The sequence below is a fragment of the Vanrija pseudolonga genome, chromosome 5, assembly GCF_020906515.1.
Source record: "Vanrija pseudolonga chromosome 5, complete sequence".
In the NCBI taxonomy this organism is placed as follows: Eukaryota; Fungi; Basidiomycota; class Tremellomycetes; order Trichosporonales; family Trichosporonaceae; genus Vanrija; species Vanrija pseudolonga.
The window spans coordinates 2,606,360-2,626,556 of NC_085853.1; the positions used below are offsets into that span (position 1 = coordinate 2,606,360).

Genomic DNA, 20,197 nt, shown 5'->3' on the forward strand with positions numbered 1-20,197 from the left:
TACCAGATGTTAGGAGGCTGAGAGTGCTTCCAGGTGAGTTGTGGACAGGTAAGACATCCCGAAGTCCCGTCCACCTCTCCCTATCGGCGAGATCCGAAAGTGCTCCACCTCGACGCACAAAAGACAAACACGTCGATCACCGAACCTCACCCATCTCATCTCGCCCACCGCCTCACCATGCCGCCGACTCCAGTGATAATCGACTGCGACCCAGGCCACGACGACGTCTTTGCCCTCTGGCTGGCGATCGGCAACCCGGCGCTGGACGTGCGCGCCGTCACCACGGTCGCGGGCAACGGGAGCCTGGAGCACACGACACTCAATGCGCGGATCGCGCTGTCCGTCGCTGGCGTACACGGCATCCCTGTCTCTGCTGGGGCTAGCCACCCCCTGTCACGCAAGGCGCACGCCGCAGTCGACATCCACGGCGAGAACGCGCTCGGCGGGCCAGCGAGGCTGCCGACGCCCACCGTCCCGCTCGACCCGCGCGACGCGATCACCTTGATCGCCGACACGCTGCTCGCGTCCCCGGAGCCCGTGACCCTCATCCCCACTGGACCTTTGACCAACATCGCCGCGCTGATCACCCAGCGCCCCGACGTGATCCCGCGCATCCGCGAGATCATCTGGATGGGCGGCGCTGTCGACAGGGGCAACGTCACCCCGTACGCCGAGTTCAACGCCTGGGCCGACCCCGAGGCCGCGGACATTGTGTTCCGCGCGGCGCAGCGCAAAGACGCTGGGGGGCACGGGGTCAGGCTCACCATGGTCGGGCTCAACATCACGCACCAGGCGCTCGTGACCGACGAGGTGATTGCGCGCGTCGAGGCCGTGGGCAACAACACCGCCGCGTTCGGCGTACAGCTGCTCAAGTTCTTCTGCAAGACGTACGCCGAGGTGCAGGGCATGCCGGCCGCGCCGCTTCACGACCCCGTCACGGTCGCCATCGCGATCGACCGCGCCGTGGCGACCGTGCAGCGCACGCATGTTGTCGTCGAGACGAAGGGCGAGTACACGGCCGGCGCGACGAATGTGTACCTCCTCGACCAGGTCAAGGGGCGCGACTTGAACGTCGAAGTCGCGATGCAGCTCGACGTGAAGCGTTTCTTCGACCTCATCGTCGAGGCGATCGGCCGGTTGGCATAGGAGGGCAGGCAGCGAGTCGAGACCAGCCGAGTCTCAGGAGCATTGCATCAAACTAGAATACATGCAGCATGGGTAGTGAACTGGCGTGGGCGAGGTGGGCTCATATCGTGTGCGTTGATCGCCACAGTGCCCCCCGCGTTGTGCAAGATGCCGCTGTCAGCGGAGGCGACATCAGAGCAGCCACAGGTGTAGACGAGGATACAAGAGACAAGCCAGGGGCAGTATCGAGTGCCTCGCCACGAGCGTCGGCGTGGAGGAACGCGCGTTCAGAGAGGGTTGCCACCGAGGTACAAAAGGCGAGGCAGTGCGACCGACAACGGCCACAACGTCACCATGGAGCTCGTCATTGCAGCCACCGGCCTAGTAGGACCAACGCTCGCCCTCGCGCTATGGACCCGTCGAGCGCCTCCTCCGAACTCATAACACGCTGCGCTGTTGCGCCTCATCAACGCCCTCGACGCGCTGGACGAGGCGTACAGGTTGGCAGTGGACGAGAACGGAGCGCTCGCCGTGCTGATCCTGCGGGAGCCGCCAAGCGACGAGTGGTGGCTGAACCCCGAAATGCGAGACCCCAACGACCCCCGTAACAATCTCCGAGAGCGGTTCGCTCGCATGAACGCCGATACAGACAAACGCAAGGCGTGGTTCAGCCGCTTCCACGCCGTACTTGACGCCGAGGCGGACCAGGTCGACAGCTACTTGCTCACGAAAGATCCTGGTGGCCTGTACCCCGTGGACAGCCATTGCGCCGAGGACGTACTTGCTGCTGGGCTGTCGGAGCGACCTGGTCGATTTCCCTCGCGTGCGGCCGCTAGAGAGTGGTTCCCCGCCATTATGGACAACGAGCGGCGCCCCGAGCAGGCCTTTGCTTTCAACGCTGAGGACGACCCTTGGAAGCACTTTTCCTCGGCCGAGTGGCGTGCCCTCCAGTGCGCCGAGCTGCATACATTGCTCGACCGCTTGGACAGCAGTGACATGATATACGAGCTGGGAATCACAGACGATGGGTACCTCGCCATCTGTCCGTTCGACACCAACCGGTTCGCCGACGAGCTCAGTGCGTTCGGTGACGCGAGGTCAGACGACTCGTGGAAACAGCTTGTAGGGGACGCGCAGTCGGTCGTGTGGCCATCTGATTCGTCTGCGCAGCAGGTGCGATACGTGCCCATCTGTGGGGCTTCAGGTTACAGCATGTACTTCGGACGCCGAGTCAAGCGCGGTGTTGCGGGCCGGGGGCGGTACAAACCCGACGACATATTGGCCGCTGGGTTGAGTCGACCACCCCCGCCACCTTCAGAGCAGTGGCTGGAGGAGATGAGGAGGGTAAGCGAGATGGCGAGACGCCTCGGATACTCCTCCGACGTGTAGAACTGCAGAGTAACCAGTGCACTGCAGCAGCAGGCCGCCAAGGCCTTTGATCGACGAGATGTTGCGATATGCGAATCACACTGAGGGTTAAACGGTTCTCGATCTCGTGCCTACAGATGTATCATGGGTGGGAAAACTGACAGGGGTCGCAGTGTCGTCCCCCAATCCGCGGATGGAGAAGCCATCAGGTAGATCAGTTGCAGAGCGGCTACTCTATTGTATATTGTGTTTGGCATCGCCGTGTCTGGGAGGTCGAGTGGCAGCGTTTATGTCCGTCCAAGCGATCGTTGGAGCGGGGGCGGGAGGTCTGACGACATCTGTGCAACTTAGTGCGCCGCTCGTGCCACCAGGCCATCCGCTTGAGGCAGGGGATTGAACTTTTGCAGCGCGCAATTGTAGCCCTTTTGCTGGCCCATATCGACAAGGATGTGAGAACGAGAGTCACCTTGACGGTACTGGGTCGTGCCTAGGTCGCAGTGTCGTGCGTCGTCGGTCCCGAGAAACTGGCTCGATTGACTCGACAGCCAAAGAGTGTCCAGCCACCCGCCAAGGTACAAAAGCAAGGGGGGGTGGCGATGACGGCAGTCTCCCTCCAACCACCATGTGGTCCGTCGTCGCGGCCACCGGCAGCACTGGCGGTACTCAAGCGTGGCGGCGCCGCACTCCGCCAAGAACCCAACCTAGCTCTCAGCCCAGAGCCCAACCCAGCGCGCAACACGCCGCCCTCAAGCGCCTCATCGCCGCCTTCAACGCCCTACAGCAAGCATACGCGCTCGGCGTCGATGCCAACGGTGCGCTGGTGGTCGAGCTTCTAGACCTACCTACTGTGCGGCGGGCGTGGAATAATGACACAAAGTCACAAAAGCGTCAGGACGCTTTCAACGACTTCAACAAGGCCCTCCAGGCCGAGGCCGACTGGGTGGATGGGTACGCTGTCATCCCCGACCCCGAGGTCGACCTGGGCCCGAGTGTAGTGGCCGTCGCTCGTACCCCCGACGCCATTCTCAGCGCTGGGTTGTCACCACGCCCCGGACGCTTTCCTACCCGTGCGGCCGCGCTCGAGTGGTACCCTGCTCCGCGGAACGACCGGCGGCCGCCCCGCAGAGACACCTCGCAGGCGGCAAGGGACGCGTTCCGCGCAGCCCACGCCCAGCATGGGCCCCACTTTACCTCCCCCGCATGGCGCGAGCTCCAGCGCCAGGCGCTCCAAGACATGATCGACCGCACCGACGAAATGTACGAACTGCAGCTCGACGTCTTGGGGAACCTCGTCGTCCGCAGGCTGCCTTCAGACAAGTTTGCCGACGAGACGGGCAGGGAGGACCAGGCGGAGCGCAAGCGCGTTCGTACAAAGTTCCTCATGGACATGTGCTCGCCTTATGTCTCCTCGTACCCGGAGTATTTCGACAGCGTGAACAAACCCCCGCGCCGCCGGATCAAGCGCGGCGATGGCGGCCGTGGGCCGTACGATCCTGCCGACATCATCGCCGCCGGGCTCACGGGGCATCCAGGTTACCGCCTTTCGGCGCAGGGACAGCCGGGATGGAGGTTGAGAGAGGAAGAGGGCCATGTGGTAGCCAGGTTGAAAGAGGCGGTGGTGGTGAGGGAGAGTCTCCCTGCTCCGGATAGTGCACAATTTGTGTCTCTTGTCCGCCTCATCGCCTCCCTCGACGACATTGGTGAGCCGTACGCGCTGGCCCTGGACGAAAATGACGCGCTGGCCGTTCGCCTCCTGGAGGAGCCAAACTGGGACGCCTACAACATCTACGAGGATTCCCTCATCCGCAGGGCATGGGACGAGCGGTTCCACATTGCCCTCGACACCGAACAAGACTGGCTGGACGCGTACCTCCTCTATCCTGGCTATGATGGCGCCGGACTCCGCAGCATCGCTGGCAAGCGGCCCGGGGACGTGTTCGCTGCCGGGCTCACGGAACGTCCGCACCGCTTTGCCTCCCACGCCGCCGAGCGCGAGTGGCATCCCTCCATCCCGCCCATGGCGATGGAGGACATTCTGCGTTCCATTGAAGAGCGCCGCGCCGGCGGCGACGCCGCCCGGCTTTGTAACGCCTGCGATTACTCTTCGGACGAGTGGCGCGCACTCCAGCGCCGCAAGCTGCAGGAAATGCTCAACGTCGTGGACGGGAAGGAAATCCAATACGAGCTCATCGTCGTCTCAGGGTCCCTCTCTTTCTGCTTGTTGGGCAATAGGGACGGGGGCGGAAGGGCCATGAACGAACGGGAAGACCTCTACTACCGCGAAGACTTCTACGCCCTCACGTATTCGTCGTACTTTGCCATCTACGGGTCCTCATCGGGATGCGAGTACTGGGGCCGCCGGGTCAAACGCGGTGTCCGCGGACGGGGACGGTACGATGTGGACGACATCTTGGCGGCTGGGCTCTCGAGAAAACCGGGAGCCATTCCGGAACCCAGCGACAGCACGACGCAGGAGGACGATTCCACAGGTGGGCGGCCGAGTGCGACAAGCTTTCTATTGGGAGGAGCCAGCAGAAACATGTTCGAGGGGTTAGAGGAATGCAACATTTGATCAAGTCGGTGCGACGATGTGGGTGAGCGTTGGCGCCCAAACGGAACACTGGTGATGGGTCAATAGGTCAACCGAAGACAGGGCTTGACGATGGGGAGTGAATGGAGTGGTGTCGGTGCCACTCATATGGTGTCCTCGGCCACGAAGATGGCCAAGTCGATGACGGCCGAGTCCGCCGCCGCCGCCATGGCCGTCAGCGACCTCAAGTCCACAGTCGTCGTCTCGTGGCTCTTAAAGCCGTCGGTACTCTCTCTGCTCCTGGAAAAGCATCATTGGCACGCATATATCGCTGCAAACGCAGCTCGATTGCATGCCGCGTTGCCGCAGTTGGCCGCTCTCGCTTGCCGCCGAACCGAGACGAACACACCCAACAGGTCCAATGTCGCCACGCGGTGTCGGTCGATTAAACGACGTCATTTTAGCGCGTCACGAGAGTGAGACACAGTGTGGGGCTACATGTGGGGACTTGGTGCTAGTGCAGGATGTGGGGAAGTGGATGTAGCGAGTAGCGAACAGCAAGCAGGAGATGCATGCGGAGACCAAAATTCAAGAGTGAGAACGAGTACAACGGGCTAAGAGGGGATACAACTGCCTCGCAGAGGCGGAGAGGTGAACCGGGCAACCTGAAAGTGTCGGGAGCGGAGTAGAGTCCGAGTCGGGGGTCGTGTCTGTCGTGGTTCTATCACAGTGTCTAGGGAGATGCGGCACGGCGTTGAGGCTCGTAGCTCGCGGGGGGTCGGGTCAGGAGCGCGTTGAGCGGCGCCATGGGACATTTTGAAGGCGGGGGTGCGGTGTTTGGGGGTACTGCGCCGTGGCTTGGCACATTGGGGCTCGAAGTCTCGGCGCGGGTGTAACTCGCGGACTGGCATGGTAGCACAGCCGCATATCCGTTCGGCTGCGGGGTGGGCGGAGCGCGTCGCGTGTGGCGTAGGCAGGCCTCGGCCTCGGTCTTGGCCTTGGCCTTAGCCTGTGGGTCGCCGCCGCGCTACAGCTGAACCCAGCAGCGGGGGTCGGGATCCGACGCCGAGACGTTGACGTCGGGGTCTTCACTCTCGCGCCGCCGCTTCATCTCCTTGACCATGCTGTCGTCGATCCACTCCCAGCCGAGATACTTGCTGCGGCGGTGTGAGCGACCGGCATGGCTTGCACGTGCGCGACCACACGGCGGCGACAACGTACCCCAGGATGTATTTTGGCGACTTGGCCTTCAGGCGCTCGGGCATGGTCTTGAACGCGTTCTTGATGATCCAGGTGCGCTCACTGCGGAGGCGAGGGGGGAGGCTGGGAGGGTGAGCACTGGACATAGCAAGACGGCCACGCGCGACTCACTCATCCGCGTCGAAACCGTCCAGATCACTCGGCCGTCTTCTTGACAATAGGGGCATCAGTGCAGTGGTGGTGGTGGGAGTCGGGGTCGGGATGTCGTCGTCGTGGTCGACGCCTCGTTCCAACGTCTGTCTTTAAAGCAGTAGTCAACGACAGCCCTCCGGGCATGGGGATTTAAGTATAGCAGCCAGCATGCGTGGACCTCATCAAGCACGAGATCGATCTTAGGTGGACGCCAGGCTGGACGCCGGGGTTCCCGAGACCAAGCACGCGGCGCCGCGCGCCCAGCTCTTGCCTGGCAGCCTCGGCACGCACAAAAGCAAGCTCCCATTCCAAGGCTACCTGCCGCAACTACGCACGCCAGCCATACCAGACGCCAAACGCCATGCTGGCCGCCAAGTGCTATACTTGGCGTGCTGGCAGCGCGGGGACTGGGCTGCGGGTCGGGTGGTCGTATGGGGGCCGCGGCGGGCCCCAGCCCGGGGTGGTTTGGGGGTGGGTGGACGTGGTGCTGGCGACGCCTCATCTCGGCGAGGTCACCTGGACCACAGCGCATGATTGGCTCCACTGGCTTATCTGTGCGGTCCGCCTCGTCCCACGCAGTCCCATTGGCCAGGAGCCAGCGAGTAGCTGTCCAAGTCACGTTATCTACGCTGGCTGTGGCGTTGTGGGGACTTCGGGGAGGGGGACAATAAGGAGGGGGTGGTCTACTATGGGGGCTATCCGGTTATACGCGCCAAGGCGCCATACCACATTTTGCCACCGCTTGCGTGCTGCACTTGCAGCACTAGGCGGGCGGGCGGGAAACCCACGCAGCAGACAATGCTTGGCCGCGGGGACAACGCCGCCTCCTCGTTCCACGCGAGCGCGCACGACACGACGCGACCGCGTATCGAGTACCGCGGAGGTCGGTGGACCGGACCGACCGCCTGCAGCGTTGACTGCGCTGCCATGCCGGGGCGCGTCGAGCACAGCACAGGGCGGGCTCGACGCGTCCAGCCATGCCAGCCCAGTCAACGGCACGGGCGGGCGGGCGGGCGGGCGGGTGTGGGTGGCGGTTATAGGTGGCCAAGAGGTCGTCGTTGTTCTTGTTCTTTGTCGCTGCCGAGCTGGCCAGAAGTGAGACGCAGCACTCACTGGCTTTATACACGCCTCGCAAAGCAGGGCAAGCAGCACGCACACGGCGCGTGACGCCCGCCGAGCTCGCCAACCCACCCAACCCACCCGATATCCTAACGGCAACGCGGCAGCGGGGCGCCAAGCATCGCGCGCAGCAGTACAATATGCACCATGCGGGAGGCTGCATGCGCGCGCATCGCGACCCGCAGCAGCATGCAGCCAACCAACAGAAGGATATCGCGGGCCGCTGTGCCGCGCTACCTCGGCATCGCGGGTCGTGTGGCGTGGCTGATTTGTGGCAGCGGGGATGTGCGATGTGTGTGTCGTCGAGTCGAACGCGGCGGGCGCCGCGTGGAGAGCGGCGGGGTACGTCGGTCTTCGGCGGGCGCGTCGTCCGCTTTATACTGAGCAGGAAGTGCATGGGACCGGCGTTGCTCGTTGCGCGTTGCTCTCAGCCGCCCGGGAAACCACGCTGCTCGCCCGGCGGATGACCAACCCGGCCGGGCGGGTAGCTAAAGTGCGCTCGTGCGCTGCCTCGCGCCACGTCAGAGTAGCCTTTCGCTAGTGTTGCTGGCATATGTCTGTCAGCTGCTGCCCGGATCAACACCCATGTGCCGCCAGATTGTCCCTGTAGTTCTTCCAATTCGCCGTGTGCAACGAAATCACAGCAACATGAGCAACATTGTCGGACTCGGCCCGAGATTTTTTTGAGTCAAACGTGTCGCGTGTCGCCTTCGCCCGACGCCGACAAACGACAACAACAACCGGCTTTCGCACCCTCCCCCACTCTCGGGCCTATCTTCGCTTCTGCATCGTCTCCAATGTACAACAAGCATGCTGCGCGCGTCCGCACCGCGCGCGCCGCCCCGCTCAACATCCGCCTCCTAGATCGGGTTGAGGCCCGCAAACGCCCGCAGCTTCTCAAAGATGACAAGCGAGATGACCGTGTGCGGCCACAGCCGCGTCCAGCAGCCAATGAAGCCCTTGTAGAAGGCCATTGGGCCCTCGTACCGCAGCATCTTGGCAGCGCACTCGAGCGACGAAGAGTACTGCTTCGTCGCGTCGTTCATCATGCGCACCTTGACCGTGTCGATTGGCGCAGAGGTCACAGAGCAAGCGAAGCCGGCAAACCCGGAGCAGACGAGGTGGGTGAAGAGGCCCTCGGGGAACGTCGTTGGGTAGTGCGTCCGCAGGAAGTGCTTGGCAACGTCGTAGGATCCGAGCTGAGACGACGTGAGAACGCCGGCCCTGTGGGGTTAGCGGGTGTCACAGGCAGCGGTGGGGGGGGGGGGGGGGGGGCGGGGGGTCGGCAAGCCGAACCGGCACAGTCGGAGACACCGACAAGGCCGGCGTGGTCAAGTCTGTCGTATCGAGGTGACTCATTGTCGGCCCAAGTCCGGCACATGTCCGGCTCCGGGATAGCGGTCCGATCAGCAGGTGGTGAGACGGGCTGAAGACAAGGCCTGACAGACGACTGGCCAGCCAGCAGCACCGTCATTGTCGTCGCTCCGACGTGGGCCGCAATCGTTTTGTCCATGCCTCCAATCTCACCAAGCACGACACGCAAAGCCCGACACATAGCACGACCCAGCCCTCGCTCGCTGCGCTCGCTCGACTCACCGAATAACAGTGGGCACCACAGCCCGATAGAACCCCTTGAACCCCTGCTCGGCATAAACAGCCCTAGCGTGCCCGCGCAAGCTGAGCGCGGCGCCGCCCACGGCCTGCCGGCGCACCTTGAGCACGTCGGCAGGGTTGGCAATCGCGGCGCCGAGGCAGCCCGAGCCGAGGCCTGCGCCGAGCTTGACGATGACGCTGTGCGGGTCCAGGCTGGGCGAGAGGGACAGGATGCCGGACTTGAACTGGTCGTAGCAGCCCATCCGGATGCCCGAGTACGATAGTTCGCGGATCATGGATGCCTGGGGGGTTAGCGCTTCTGCCACCACAGCCCACGACAAAGGAGGCCAGGCCGAGGGCATGTTGACCACACCGTTCGCTCTGCTCGCTCGCTTACTCACCGAAACGCCGTTGTAGATGCTGAAGAACCCCTCCTTGCGCACCATGTCAATGAGCGTGTGCACAAACCCAGGTGACCGCCCACTGCCGGCCTTGACGAACAGCTGCTGCCGGACCTTTACCAGGTCGGCGGGGTTGGTCACCATCGCAGAGGTGGCGTTTGCGCAGCCTGTAGCGACCATGATTGGAGTGAGTGGTAGGAGAGAGGAGCATCGTCGTCAGAGCGAGAGTCGATATCAGCACATGTCTCGCTCGTCGACACCACACCCACCAGCAAGCAACATCTTCAAGCCAATCTCGTGCGCCGGGTGCATCTGGTTCGGATGCTCGTCCAGCGCCTCCTGCTCGACCACGACGGATGCCATTGTGAGGGTGTGATGGTGTGTCTAGTGTTGTCTATGCTGAGTGTTGAGGTCGAGGTCGAGGTAGCTGTTGTCGCTGTCGATTACCCGAGCGCGCGAGCACTAGCCGACGTGCGGAAGCCGTGTTACCGAGTCCGCGTCGCCGAGGGTAGGTCTGGGGTCGTTGCGGACGTCGTGATGCCGTGCTGCCGATTATACCGAGGATGCTGATGCAGATGTTGATGCAGATGAGAAGAAAGAAGTGAAGAGGAAGTGTCAGACGAGATGTCAGATGTCAGAGTGCCGAGGTGGGGTTGGACCCGGTTCGGACCTAGCCGATGCCGAGACTGGCCCTGGGGTAGTTTGTCAACAACGCCGACGACCAGAGCGACGGCGGAGGGGGCTACGGCGACGACGGCGCACGACTTTACACACCTAGTACACACAATGTACATTCTACGTGATACACATACACACAATGGCTATAATGGTTAAGAATCTGACGAGAATCGTTCTTTCCGAAAATGTTTGTGTCGCAAAAGTCGTTGGTGACCTCCTAGCGCGTACTCAACTAGGCGTACGCCGCGCCGCGCCCCTCGCTGACTACTGCACACGACCGACGCGCCGCTCCCCTGCGCCGGCGCCGGCGCCATCGCCTACTCGCCTACTCATCTATACACACACCGATGCCACCAATGCCGCGTAACGGCTGATCGGCGGGTCCTCCGGAGCACATCCGCACTCCACTACACCGAAGGCACCTGAGCGGAACAGGTCCGCGGGGGCCCACAACGGCTGCAGTTGTTTTCAAGCACGCCGCTGGGTGTCCGACTTGCGCCCTGCCAACGACTTGCGCTGCTTGGCTCGCGCGTCGAGGCCTTTCTCCAGCAGCTTCTTCGTCTGGGCTGCAGTGAGGCCCTTGACGCGGAAGAGGGGCGCCAGGTCACGACTGAGCTCGCCGTTGAACTTCTGGCGCCGGGGTGCGGCGGGGATGCCCTGGCCGTCGTGGACATCGAGGTCCTCCTTGAGAGGCGGAGATGGAGAGCTCGGAGTCGCCTTGATGAACCCCGCAGCCTCCTCGCCCTCGGCCGCTTCAGCCGGCTCTGCCTGGATATCGTCCTCATCTCCCTTGGACGCAGCTGACTCTTGGCTGGTCTTGCTTTTGCGGGAAAACCAAGTGAGCGGGTTCATACGGCCGCCGAAGCTGAACATGCTAGTGGGCGGTGTCGCAGGGGTACGCTGCTCGGCTGGCGGGGCAGTGGACGGTGCCGGCGATCGCCGGAGCCGTTTGGCGCTCCGCGACGTGGAGGTGGACGCGGCCGAGTCATTGGAGACTGTCGAAGCTTCAGCTTCGCGGCGACGCTTTGGCGGCCGGACTGGAGTGCGGTCGCCAGGTTGGGGTGGCGATGCAGCGGGTCGTGGGGAAGATAGAGGGTGTGTCGTGTGATTGTAGTGGGCGCTGGACTGGGAGTTGGAATGATGAGACAGCGACGAGTCGATTTCCTCGGCGTGCCCGCGCGACTGGGTGGACGTCAGCTGGCGTGTGGCCGCGCCGCTGGCCGGCTCGTCGGCGTCGATCTCGTCGGTACACGCCTGATGCGGCTCGTCGGCGTCGATCTCATCATTGCCCACGTCCGCGTCGTCCGTGGCAATGTCGTCGGCGCCCTGGTCCTCAACAACGATTGCGTCGTCGGCCTCGGGGGCCTCGGATGGGCGGTCCAGCTCGGTATCGCCGCGCTGCCGACTCTCCCGCTCATAGTCGGAGAGGTCACCGTCCGAGCCGTCGCCAGCGTCGTCCTTTTCGCCAGCACTCTCCGCAACCACTTCGGGCTCGTCGGCTTCCACCACCTCCCGCTGCGGCGTCTGGAACGACGACTCGCCCCGTGGTCTCCTGCGCACTTGCTGACGCCGCTGTGCCGTGTCCTTACGGATGACGATCTCGTCGTCATCGCTGCTGAGGATTAACGGTGTGCGGTGCTTGGCGACTGGCTGTGGGATGGCAGGGCTGGGTGTGGCGAGGTTGAGGTGGCGCGTGGGGTGATGTTGGTCGGGTTCTTCCACAGCGTCGTCGTCCTGCACATTGTCGTCGTCTTCTTCAAAGCGGTCTTCGGAAGCGTAGTAGGCTGCCGCCGCCGCCTCGTCGTCCTCCTCGACATCGTTAATGGGCGCGTTGTTCGAGTCGCCAGCACGAGGGATCTGCACTTGCACCAGAACCTCAGGCGAGTACGGCTTCGCGACGCTGCTCGGAGCGCCCTCGTCGCCGCTCCCGTCGGAGAAGCCGTAGTCGGGCACATAGTCGTCCTCCGCATCGCCGACGTCGACAGGCGGAATGTCGAGCCCGAATATCGTGATGGCCTCCAGCTGGGCCATCTGGCCCGGGGAAGGCGGATCAAAGAGCACATTCGGAAGGCCCTTGACCTTCTGCTTTGTCGAGCCGGCATCGAACCGGTGGAGGAAGTCACGGAGGCTGATCTTGCCCTCGGACGCTGCACCACCCGTCGAGGCTGAGTCGTTGGTCGTTGACCAGGCCGAGGACTGTCGTCAGTTGTTGCCCTTGCTCTCAACTCACGAGGTGGCGCGAGCCCTCGCGCGAGACGCGCCGCACCATGGTCTGCGGCTTCTCCGGGGTGGGATCCGACGCCGAGCTCGACCTGTCACTGTCAGCTGTGAACCGAGACTCGTGCAGCTCACACGCCAAACCACCACTTTCTCAGCACAGAGTGCACCCCCTCGTCGTTGGACACGTCCACCGCCTGAGAGTAGAAGACGGGGTCGCTCCGATCGCCGCTCACGACCTCCCAAGCGCGTGCGTGCAGGCTGACACGAGGGACGTCGGAGCCTGTTGCCGGCGCGTTGACGCGGAACGCAAAGGCCTTCAACCGGACGACGGCGCGCAGGCACGAGGTGAGGCTCTCGGCGTGCTCGCCGGCGACGCTTGTTTCGAAGGCGTCGGTCGCGGCGGCGTCAAACTCGATCGCGACGGTATGCGTGCGGTCTGAGATGACTCCGCGCACTACTGCGTGCGGGTTCTCTGCCGTGCGGTAGGTCGTGAACTAAGTTGTTAGGCGCAAGGGAAGGTGGTGGGTGTGAAGCTCACTCACCTTTACCAGCTGGCCGCACTTTGAACTGCCTGTCCACGGCGTGTCAAAGTCTGCGCCGTGCTCCCTGTCGTGTTGGACGATCGACTTTGAAATCCACGACGCGAGCGACTGCGCCATTGAGAGATAAAGGAAGAGGGAGAGGGATGAGAAAGAGTAGAGGAATGTTGTTGTTCTGTTGGACGCGTCGCAAAGTCAAAGTCAGTCACGTGATAACTTCTCGACTATGATACAAGTGCATCATGCTACAAGGAAGAATAACTAGATGGGCTGGCTCATATCGAGCGACGACGCCTCGGGAATGGCAGTAGACTCGAGCGCACCATAGAGCAGGCCAGAGTCGAGCCACGACAGGTCAGTCTCGAGCCAGCTGGACGTGACGCCCCCGACGCCGAGGCCGAGCGACTCGAGCAGCTGGTCTGCAGAGAGCGGCGCCTCATCGCTGCCCGTCACGGGAATGTTGAGCGCCTTGGCGACGGCAGTGTACGCGTTGGAAAGCATCGGGAGCTCACGGCTGGCGAGTAGCAGCAGCGTGATGATCCGGCGGAGGGCGGCCTCGGCAACGTCCCAGGTCCAGCCGAGGAACGCGGCCACGAGGGCGTCGACGAGGGAGATGGCGTACTGGGTTGCGGAATCGACGAGGTGGTGCTCGCCTTGTACGTCGCAGAGGGCGATGCGGAGAAGTAGGCTCACACAGTTTGAGATGTGGTGGGAAGAGTCTGGCGTAAGTCGAAAGCAGCTTGGTTGTCACTCACAAGGCATCCAGAACTGGTCGCGATCAGCCGCGCTGAGGTTGATGACGAGTTCGGCGAGACGCTGACACGCGACAAGGCCGTTGTTGAGCACAACGAGACTGTGTGGGGCCCGCATATCGGTCAGACTCTCAACAACCAGACGGTTGGTCACGACCATGACGCCAAAGACGGAGAGCTGGAAGGATTCTGCGATGGTGAGTGGGGTGAATACCATTTGCAAGCTACCACTACTCACTAACGCCCGTGGGCAGAAGCTCGGTAGTTGAGCTCTGTCCCCAGCGCACCTGCAGGTCTGGGTCAAGCGTGCGCTCAAACTCGTCGAGCTGGGCGCGAATCTCCTCGAGGCGGGCGAGGCGCGTGACGCCCGTCGGCGCATTCACCACCGCCTGGACGGTGTAGAACTCGTCGACAAGCTTGTCGACAATCTCGGTCAGCCGGCACGTGGCGATGAACGCCTCATACGACAGGCGAGTGGACGGCGAGAGGCCCGGAGCGCCGTCAGCGTCGTGCAGCGTCGGCAGCGACACATTGTAGTTGCTCTTGTGGAGATTGCTCGGGCGGCCGTAGATCAGCGCACGCCACTTGTCGTGGATGAGCAGCGTCCACCACAGACGCTTGCGCACGCTGCGCTCCCAGAGCGGGAGGGTCCAGTTGGTCGGGTCCATGTGCAGGCCGAGGAGGTGAGCCGCGCCGGCGGCTCGCGCAAGTCCAATCTCACTCTGGCCAACGTTCTCCGCTGGGCGGGAGGAGAGGATGAGCAGCGCGAGCTGGATGGTTCTCAGGCGCGGCTGCCTAAACTCGTCCTCGAGGCCCACGAGTCCCTGCGACCACAGTTGCTTGTGCAGTGGCCGCAGCTCGTTGATGTAGGGGGTCGAGTGGGCAACAATGCCCGCGAGGAGCGCGAATGGGACGGGTCCGTTGCCGCCGAGGCCGGCGCACGCGGATTCCAGCCGCTTGGCGTTGACAAACGGGAGCGCGGGGAGGGTGACGAGGGTGAACCTGGGGGTGTCAGCAGGTTGCAGAGATGTCTTCGCCGTCACACGGCGCTCGCGGCAACTCACTTGCCCAATGCCTTGTTCAGCATGTCATCGCCGACGGCCGCCGCCTCCTCCATGACCATCTCGAACGCCTTCTGCGCCGAGCTCGGCCCGCGGCCGTACAGCAAGCTAGGGTGCTTGATAAAGTACGCCGGGAGGCGGGAGCTGGCCGAGACCTGACGAAACGCGAGCGTGGCCTGGCGCGCAAACGTCGAGTTTGAGAGACCCTCCGCAGCAGGATTGCGCAGGGTGAGGCCGAAGAAGGCGCCCGAGCCGACAAAGTGCGACTCGTCCTCTGCGTCGTCGGCGGGGTCGAGACTCGGCGGGAGCTCGGCGCCGCCCGAGAGTGCCTGGTGCACGAGCGCGTCGCGGGTGGCCGAGTGCGCGTTGGCCGGTGGAGAGGGGTACCGCTGCAGATGGAGCGACGGGCGCGCGAGCCCGCGTAGGCTGTCCTGCGCGAACGGCGAGAGCGGGTACGCGCCGTTGCTACTGGTCGTCGGGATCGGTGCCGAGCCCGCAGGCGAGATGGTCGACGGCGTGCCCCGTGTCGCGGAGGTCACGGACGGCCCGCCCGCCGTCGGCGTGAGCCACGACCCCGCTGTGGGGAGCGGTGCCGGGGCGTACGGCTGCGGCTGGGTGAGCGGTGTACAGGAGGAGATGGCGGGCACAACACCCACCTGGGGGACATCCTTTGGGACCGCATCGCCCTTTGGCTTGCGCTTGCGGGTCGTTGGGGGCAGGTGGAAGGTGCATTCTTTACGGCGCGTCTTGCACGACACGCAAGGCTCACCGCGCACCGGGATCATGCATAGGTGCTTGTGCCGCCGGCCTAGAGGATGGGTGGTCAGCTTTGCCTCGTCGTCGGCGTACGGCGGCCAAGGGCGATAACACTGTCGCCGGCCCCACTGATCACCGGCCGGCGCACCATGCATCATCACACATGCAGCGGCCGTGGTCGGCCAGTCGCCGAGACGCCGAGACGCCATCACGCTCTCGCTCTGTCGTTACTCACATGCATCGCACGGCCTGTCCAACCTGGATCTAGGTTCTCGACCCTTTGGTGGGCCTGCGGCGAGGAGACGCGAGACTGTCAGCAACATAATGGACACAGTTTGGCCGCGGCGAGCCAGGTCGGCCTAGCACAACTCACTGGCTGATCGCGCAGTGCCCGCGAGCTGCTGCTGCGTGTCTGGCAGTGGCGGTGGCTGCGCCGTCCCTGCTGCTCCTGCTGGCATTGTCGACGGCGAGGATGATGTCGAGATGAGTACGGAAAGAGTGCGATGCAAGGACGAAAGGACGGGCGGTGAGACAAAGGCAGGTGACACAAAACAAAACAGCGCAAACAGGGCAAATGGTGTCGTAATAAATTTTCTAATCACCCGCTGACTCCATTACTAATCGGCATTACAATTTACTACTAATCACTCTTCCAGCCATGGCTGTTGCGCAGAATCTTGTACATGAAGCGAATGACACTCAGGTGCGCGTCGAGGTGGATGCGCTCGTCGACAGTGTGGAAGTTGAGAATGTGCTTCATCGAGGCCGGGGCAAAGCGGTAGATGTGCGGCGACGAGTCCCAGTACCCTACAGGCAGGCAGGTGGTCAGCGGCGTCGAGCCCGAGACATCAATGAGACAACAACTCACACTGGGTATCGGTAAACGCAGTCATGGCGCTCGGCACGACGACGCTCCCCGGCCACTGGTGCCTAATCGTGCCCGCGACGAGGTCCCACGCGGCGCCAGAGTCGGGCGTGATAGGCGCGGGTTCGAGCACGACGCCGACCGTCTCGAGCCGCACGACGTCGCGCGTCGCGAGCGGGTTGGACCCGAACGCGTCCAGCGTGAGGTTGTGCGCCTCGGCCACGGGGGTCAGCGCGGCGACGAGGCGCGAGAGCACCGTCTGCGACGTCTCGAAGAAGACGGTCCGGTAGTTGGTCAACGACGACACCACCTCGGGGAGCGCATTGTACTTGATGCCTCCGTTGACGACGGTGATGGCCTGGGGTCAGCTACAGCAGCCCCTCACACCCACCTGCGTCGTCTTGAGGAACAAGGCCGCCTCGGGGCTCTCGGCCAGCTCGTCGCTCAGACTGTCCCAGCAGCGCTGGCAGCGCACCTTCTCCTTGAGCCCGGCGTCCATATTCCCGTGCTCGGCCGCGCACTCGAGGAACCCGAGCAGGGGGTTCGCCGCATCGAGCTTGACCGGCCCCGGCGCGGCCTCCATGGCAGTGAACAGCGCCGCGATGAGCCCGATGCCCGTGTGCGGGGGCGGGCGGCTCGAGTGCCCGCCGGCAGTGTACAGCGTCATCTTGACGGTCAGACACCCCTTCTCGGCGAGCCCGACACGCGCAAAGTCCCGCCCGTACGCCTCGTCGACGCCCGTGAAGCCCTCGTCGAGAATCAGCGCGATGCCGTTCCGGCCATAGCGCTCCAGCACGACGGGGCCGAGGTGCGCCGCGCCGCGCTGGCCTAGGATCTCTTCGTCGAACCCGAATGAGAAGAGGATGGTGCTGGGGTCAGCGGGGCGAATGAAGCAGGCCGGCTTACCGCTCCGGGACGAAGCCCTCGGACAGGAGCTTCTCAGCGGCCGCGAGCTCAGCGATGAGCTGCGACGAGTCAGTGGTGCTCCCCACGCCGGACTCACAGTCGACTTCATGTCCGTGGTGCCACGGCCCCACACCCATCCCTCGTCGTCGAGCACGGCGTCGAACGGCGGGTGCGTCCAGTCGGCCTCGGTCTGCGGGTTGACGGGCACAACGTCCTGGTGCGCCATGAGCATGATGGGCTTGAGGGCCGGGTTGGTGCCCTTCCATGTGAACAGGAGGCCGTGGACGTTTACGTGCTCGACGGGGATGTGCTTGTGGCTGGGGTCAGCTCCACCGAGTTACGACGCACTCACAACAGCGGGAACGTCTTGCGGAGGTACGCCTCAAAGTCGTAGAAGACGTCAAATGACGGGTCGGACGCGTTGAAGCTCATACCGTCGAAGGTTTCCGTGCGCTGGGGTCAGCTGTGTCGTTCATTGCGTCCTCACAATGCGGATAGCCCCAGCAAGGCGGTCGTACGCGAGGGAACGGTCGGCCTTGCTGTCGGCTGGGTTCTGGTGCGGTGTCAGCTGGGGCTGCGAGGCCCAGCACATCACCTACCCAGTCACCACCAACATCCCGCGCGTCAGGCTGGACAGGACACCGTACCGGCGAGTCGTGCGCGTGGTCATGGGGGGAGTGGAAGTGCCCCGCGTGTCGGCAGACATGCGCGGCGGCGTCGGCGCTGCTGGGCCTGAGCGAGACGTCGCCCGAGCCCGAGGCGCGCTGTTGGCCCAGATACAGGCCCGCCGCGAGCGCGACCACTGCAAGGAGGAGCGCGCGGCTCCACCCCCCTCCTCCACCAGCTTGTGTCTTGTTCGTTCCGTTTGGCGCCATCGCGAGGTGTAGAGAGCCAAAGTTGCCGGGTGTCGTTTATGAATGCCTGCACCGGGCCGAGTCGAGCCCACCCCCCCTCGCCAAGACCCACTGCCGCCCCACTTTCCGTAGCCGCCGGCCGGCTGACCCATTGCCGCTGTCGCCGCTCTTGCCCGCCTCGCACCTTACACCTCCACTTTGCTTTGTCGTCCCTGCTGCTGCTTGACGCGGCACGCAGAACGGCGCGTAGAGCACTAGTGCACATACGTGTACGTTTATGCAGCTCGGATGCAGATCTGATCAGCGGCGCTCCGTGCGGGAGTGCCCCGTTGCCACACAAACGTCAACACCAATGTGGGTGGTGCCATGGTGCCCGTAACACACACGATGGCTGCTGTTGACTTGGTCTGTTGGTACGGACCATAGATGCACACGGTAAGATCGAGGAAGATGAAGGTTTCACAGCGGCGGCGGCGTGGTGCAGAGGCTGAAGGCGCCCGAGACTGCCAACGCCTACATCGAGTCCGAGCACTATGTAGGCCGCCTCGGCCAAGTGGTCCGCTAGGTACATGCTTGTGCCTTTCACTCGTACCCCCCGCCCCCGCCACCACGTTGACTGCGCCGCCATGCCGGGGGCCGACTCGTCCAAGCCAGCGCCAGCCATGCCGGCCCAGTCAACGAAGCCGCGGGCGCTCTTCGCCTGTCGTTCCGTACTTTGCCTCGCAGCTTGGTATTTATGCCAAAGCCCAGCAGAAAGACTTTGCATCCTAGGGCCATGCTGTCCGCCACGGAGAGCATACTGGCGCGTTTCATTGGACTGTGATTGCGTGGCTGACCGAACACGGGTCGGGTTCGCACCCGGAGTCACCGGGTGGCCGTAGGTACAAGCGCTGTTGGTTGGCCTATCAACGCGCCGCGGCCAGCTCCGGCCAAACGAAGCGACCTGCATGCATCCACTCGCCCCTGCACACGTTGCATCCGAAGCGTGGTGTGCGTGGTGGCAATGCACGACAGACGCGACCGTGCCAACATCTATCGAGCCGATCGAGCCACACGACACACACACGCCCACACATGACGACGTTGGCCGCGGCCCATCCTCCGACTTGGGCGATAAGAGACCGACCTGCCCAGCGGGAATTGGCCGCATATGTCGGACAATGAGGACCCGGTACGCCTTGGCGTCGTCGTTTGTGGGGCCACTGGCCGCGGTGCAGGGGGTGGGTGTTGCGGGTGTTGCAGCAGGTGGTTGCTATTGTTCGTGGACATAAAGGCAGCGAGGTGGCCAAGGGAGACGCAGCATACTCTGCACCCCTCCTCACTGTTGACTCCACCATGCCTGTTCGCGACGACAACACCCTGCTACACTTCACCCCCGTCGCCCCGTCGACGATGGACCTGGTGGGTGACGCCGCCCACGCGAGTGCCGCTGACACTCCCCAGCCATACGCCGACCTGGCCACCATCGACATGAGCTCGTGGCATGATGGCCCGGACGCGCAGGCCGCCATTGCGAGCAAGCTCGCGCACGCGATGCACACGGACGGGTTCTTCACGCTTGTCGGGCACGGGATTACGGAGGAGGAGATTGCAAGGCAGGTGGACATTGGTTATGTGAGTGACTCGAAGCGCCGAAGGCGCTGAGGGTGGGCTTGGGGGCCGGCGCTTGCGAGCCGTGATGTCGCGCGACAACCCACCCCCCCCCTCCGCAGCTCGCTCCCGCTGACGCTCTCGCTCGCTCCCAGACCGTCCTTCAACGCACACCGCTCGAAGAGAAGAAACGTCTCCGCGCGCAGATGCAAGAGCAGGGCAACTACAAAGGCTTCAAGCTGCGCAACTACTACGAGTGGGTCGGGCGTGGTGCTGCGGGGCTGAAGGAGTTGACCTGACACCCCCCAGATTCGGCAAGGGCGTGACGGACAAGATCGAGCAGTTCAACTGGTACCGCGATATGAAGAGCCAGGAGTTTCCCGGGTCCATCCTGCCGTTCTTTGACGAGGTCAAGGGGTTTACCGAGACGGTGCACAAGAAGGTCTTG

The 20,197-nt window shown here is 63.6% G+C and overlaps 8 protein-coding genes across 8 annotated transcripts; 2 read left to right on the forward strand and 6 right to left on the reverse strand.

Moving 5' to 3' along the window:
- Positions 1 to 177: 177 nt before the first annotated feature.
- NSNH (Inosine-uridine preferring nucleoside hydrolase) lies at positions 178 to 1,146 on the forward strand (the record flags this gene model as incomplete). The annotated part of the gene is made up of 1 exon (XM_062774256.1): positions 178 to 1,146. The coding sequence occupies one exon, from the start codon at positions 178 to 180 to the stop codon at positions 1,144 to 1,146; it is 969 nt and encodes a 322-aa protein (XP_062630240.1).
- A 612-nt stretch (positions 1,147 to 1,758) lies between these two features.
- LOC62_05G007736 (uncharacterized protein) lies at positions 1,759 to 5,048 on the forward strand (the record flags this gene model as incomplete). Its single annotated transcript, XM_062774257.1, has 4 exons — positions 1,759 to 2,247; positions 3,386 to 4,884; positions 4,951 to 4,982; positions 5,026 to 5,048. 4 exons carry the CDS (start codon positions 1,759 to 1,761, stop codon positions 5,046 to 5,048), a joined length of 2,043 nt encoding a protein of 680 aa, XP_062630241.1.
- A 539-nt stretch (positions 5,049 to 5,587) lies between these two features.
- Positions 5,588 to 6,555, reverse strand: LOC62_05G007737 (uncharacterized protein). The gene is made up of 3 exons (XM_062774258.1): positions 6,395 to 6,555; positions 6,245 to 6,346; positions 5,588 to 6,180 (listed from the first exon to the last, which is right to left on the reverse strand). Exons 1-3 carry the CDS (start codon positions 6,448 to 6,450, stop codon positions 6,051 to 6,053), a joined length of 288 nt encoding a protein of 95 aa, XP_062630242.1. The 5' UTR covers positions 6,451 to 6,555; the 3' UTR covers positions 5,588 to 6,050.
- A 1,742-nt stretch (positions 6,556 to 8,297) lies between these two features.
- Positions 8,298 to 10,110, reverse strand: ucpB (Mitochondrial substrate carrier family protein ucpB). Its single transcript, XM_062774259.1, has 4 exons — positions 9,798 to 10,110; positions 9,529 to 9,695; positions 9,131 to 9,429; positions 8,298 to 8,758 (listed from the first exon to the last, which is right to left on the reverse strand). Exons 1-4 carry the CDS (start codon positions 9,889 to 9,891, stop codon positions 8,395 to 8,397), a joined length of 924 nt encoding a protein of 307 aa, XP_062630243.1. The 5' UTR covers positions 9,892 to 10,110; the 3' UTR covers positions 8,298 to 8,394.
- A 564-nt stretch (positions 10,111 to 10,674) lies between these two features.
- On the reverse strand, positions 10,675 to 12,475 carry LOC62_05G007739 (uncharacterized protein; the record flags this gene model as incomplete). Its single annotated transcript, XM_062774260.1, has 2 exons — positions 10,675 to 12,402; positions 12,437 to 12,475. The coding sequence occupies 2 exons, from the start codon at positions 12,473 to 12,475 to the stop codon at positions 10,675 to 10,677; spliced, it is 1,767 nt and encodes a 588-aa protein (XP_062630244.1).
- A 79-nt stretch (positions 12,476 to 12,554) lies between these two features.
- On the reverse strand, positions 12,555 to 13,097 carry LOC62_05G007740 (uncharacterized protein; the record flags this gene model as incomplete). Its single annotated transcript, XM_062774261.1, has 2 exons — positions 12,969 to 13,097; positions 12,555 to 12,920 (listed from the first exon to the last, which is right to left on the reverse strand). Exons 1-2 carry the CDS (start codon positions 13,083 to 13,085, stop codon positions 12,555 to 12,557), a joined length of 483 nt encoding a protein of 160 aa, XP_062630245.1. The 5' UTR covers positions 13,086 to 13,097.
- Positions 13,098 to 13,202: 105 nt separating this feature from the next.
- On the reverse strand, positions 13,203 to 15,857 carry SPAC25B8.11_0 (putative transcriptional regulatory protein; the record flags this gene model as incomplete). The annotated part of the gene is made up of 5 exons (XM_062774262.1): positions 13,203 to 13,684; positions 13,721 to 13,906; positions 13,956 to 14,719; positions 14,782 to 15,586; positions 15,770 to 15,857. The coding sequence occupies 5 exons, from the start codon at positions 15,855 to 15,857 to the stop codon at positions 13,227 to 13,229; spliced, it is 2,301 nt and encodes a 766-aa protein (XP_062630246.1). The 3' UTR covers positions 13,203 to 13,226.
- Positions 15,858 to 16,124: 267 nt separating this feature from the next.
- On the reverse strand, positions 16,125 to 18,192 carry CPS1_3 (Carboxypeptidase S). The gene is made up of 8 exons (XM_062774263.1): positions 17,905 to 18,192; positions 17,793 to 17,858; positions 17,658 to 17,758; positions 17,403 to 17,622; positions 17,306 to 17,364; positions 16,791 to 17,268; positions 16,403 to 16,757; positions 16,125 to 16,341 (listed from the first exon to the last, which is right to left on the reverse strand). The coding sequence occupies exons 1-8, from the start codon at positions 18,178 to 18,180 to the stop codon at positions 16,175 to 16,177; spliced, it is 1,722 nt and encodes a 573-aa protein (XP_062630247.1). The 5' UTR covers positions 18,181 to 18,192; the 3' UTR covers positions 16,125 to 16,174.
- Between the last annotated feature and the right edge of the window lie 2,005 nt (positions 18,193 to 20,197).

Coding starts and splice junctions, on each gene's coding strand:
- ucpB (XM_062774259.1), bottom strand. CDS start 9,891: ATGGCATCCGTCGTGGTCGAGCAGGAGGCGCTGGACGAGCATCCGAAC. Junction 9,696..9,797: donor CTTGAAGATGTTGCTTGCTG/GTGGGTGTGGTG, acceptor TGGTCGCTACAG/GCTGCGCAAACGCCACCTCT. Junction 9,430..9,528: donor GCATCTACAACGGCGTTTCG/GTGAGTAAGCGA, acceptor CTAACCCCCCAG/GCATCCATGATCCGCGAACT.
- CPS1_3 (XM_062774263.1), bottom strand. CDS start 18,180: ATGGCGCCAAACGGAACGAACAAGACACAAGCTGGTGGAGGAGGGGGG. Junction 17,859..17,904: donor GGGATGTTGGTGGTGACTGG/GTAGGTGATGTG, acceptor ACACCGCACCAG/AACCCAGCCGACAGCAAGGC. Junction 17,269..17,305: donor GAGGGCTTCGTCCCGGAGCG/GTAAGCCGGCCT, acceptor CGCTGACCCCAG/CACCATCCTCTTCTCATTCG.
- LOC62_05G007737 (XM_062774258.1), bottom strand. CDS start 6,450: ATGCCCCTATTGTCAAGAAGACGGCCGAGTGATCTGGACGGTTTCGAC. Junction 6,347..6,394: donor GACGGTTTCGACGCGGATGA/GTGAGTCGCGCG, acceptor TCACCCTCCCAG/CCTCCCCCCTCGCCTCCGCA. Junction 6,181..6,244: donor TCGCCAAAATACATCCTGGG/GTACGTTGTCGC, acceptor ACACCGCCGCAG/CAAGTATCTCGGCTGGGAGT.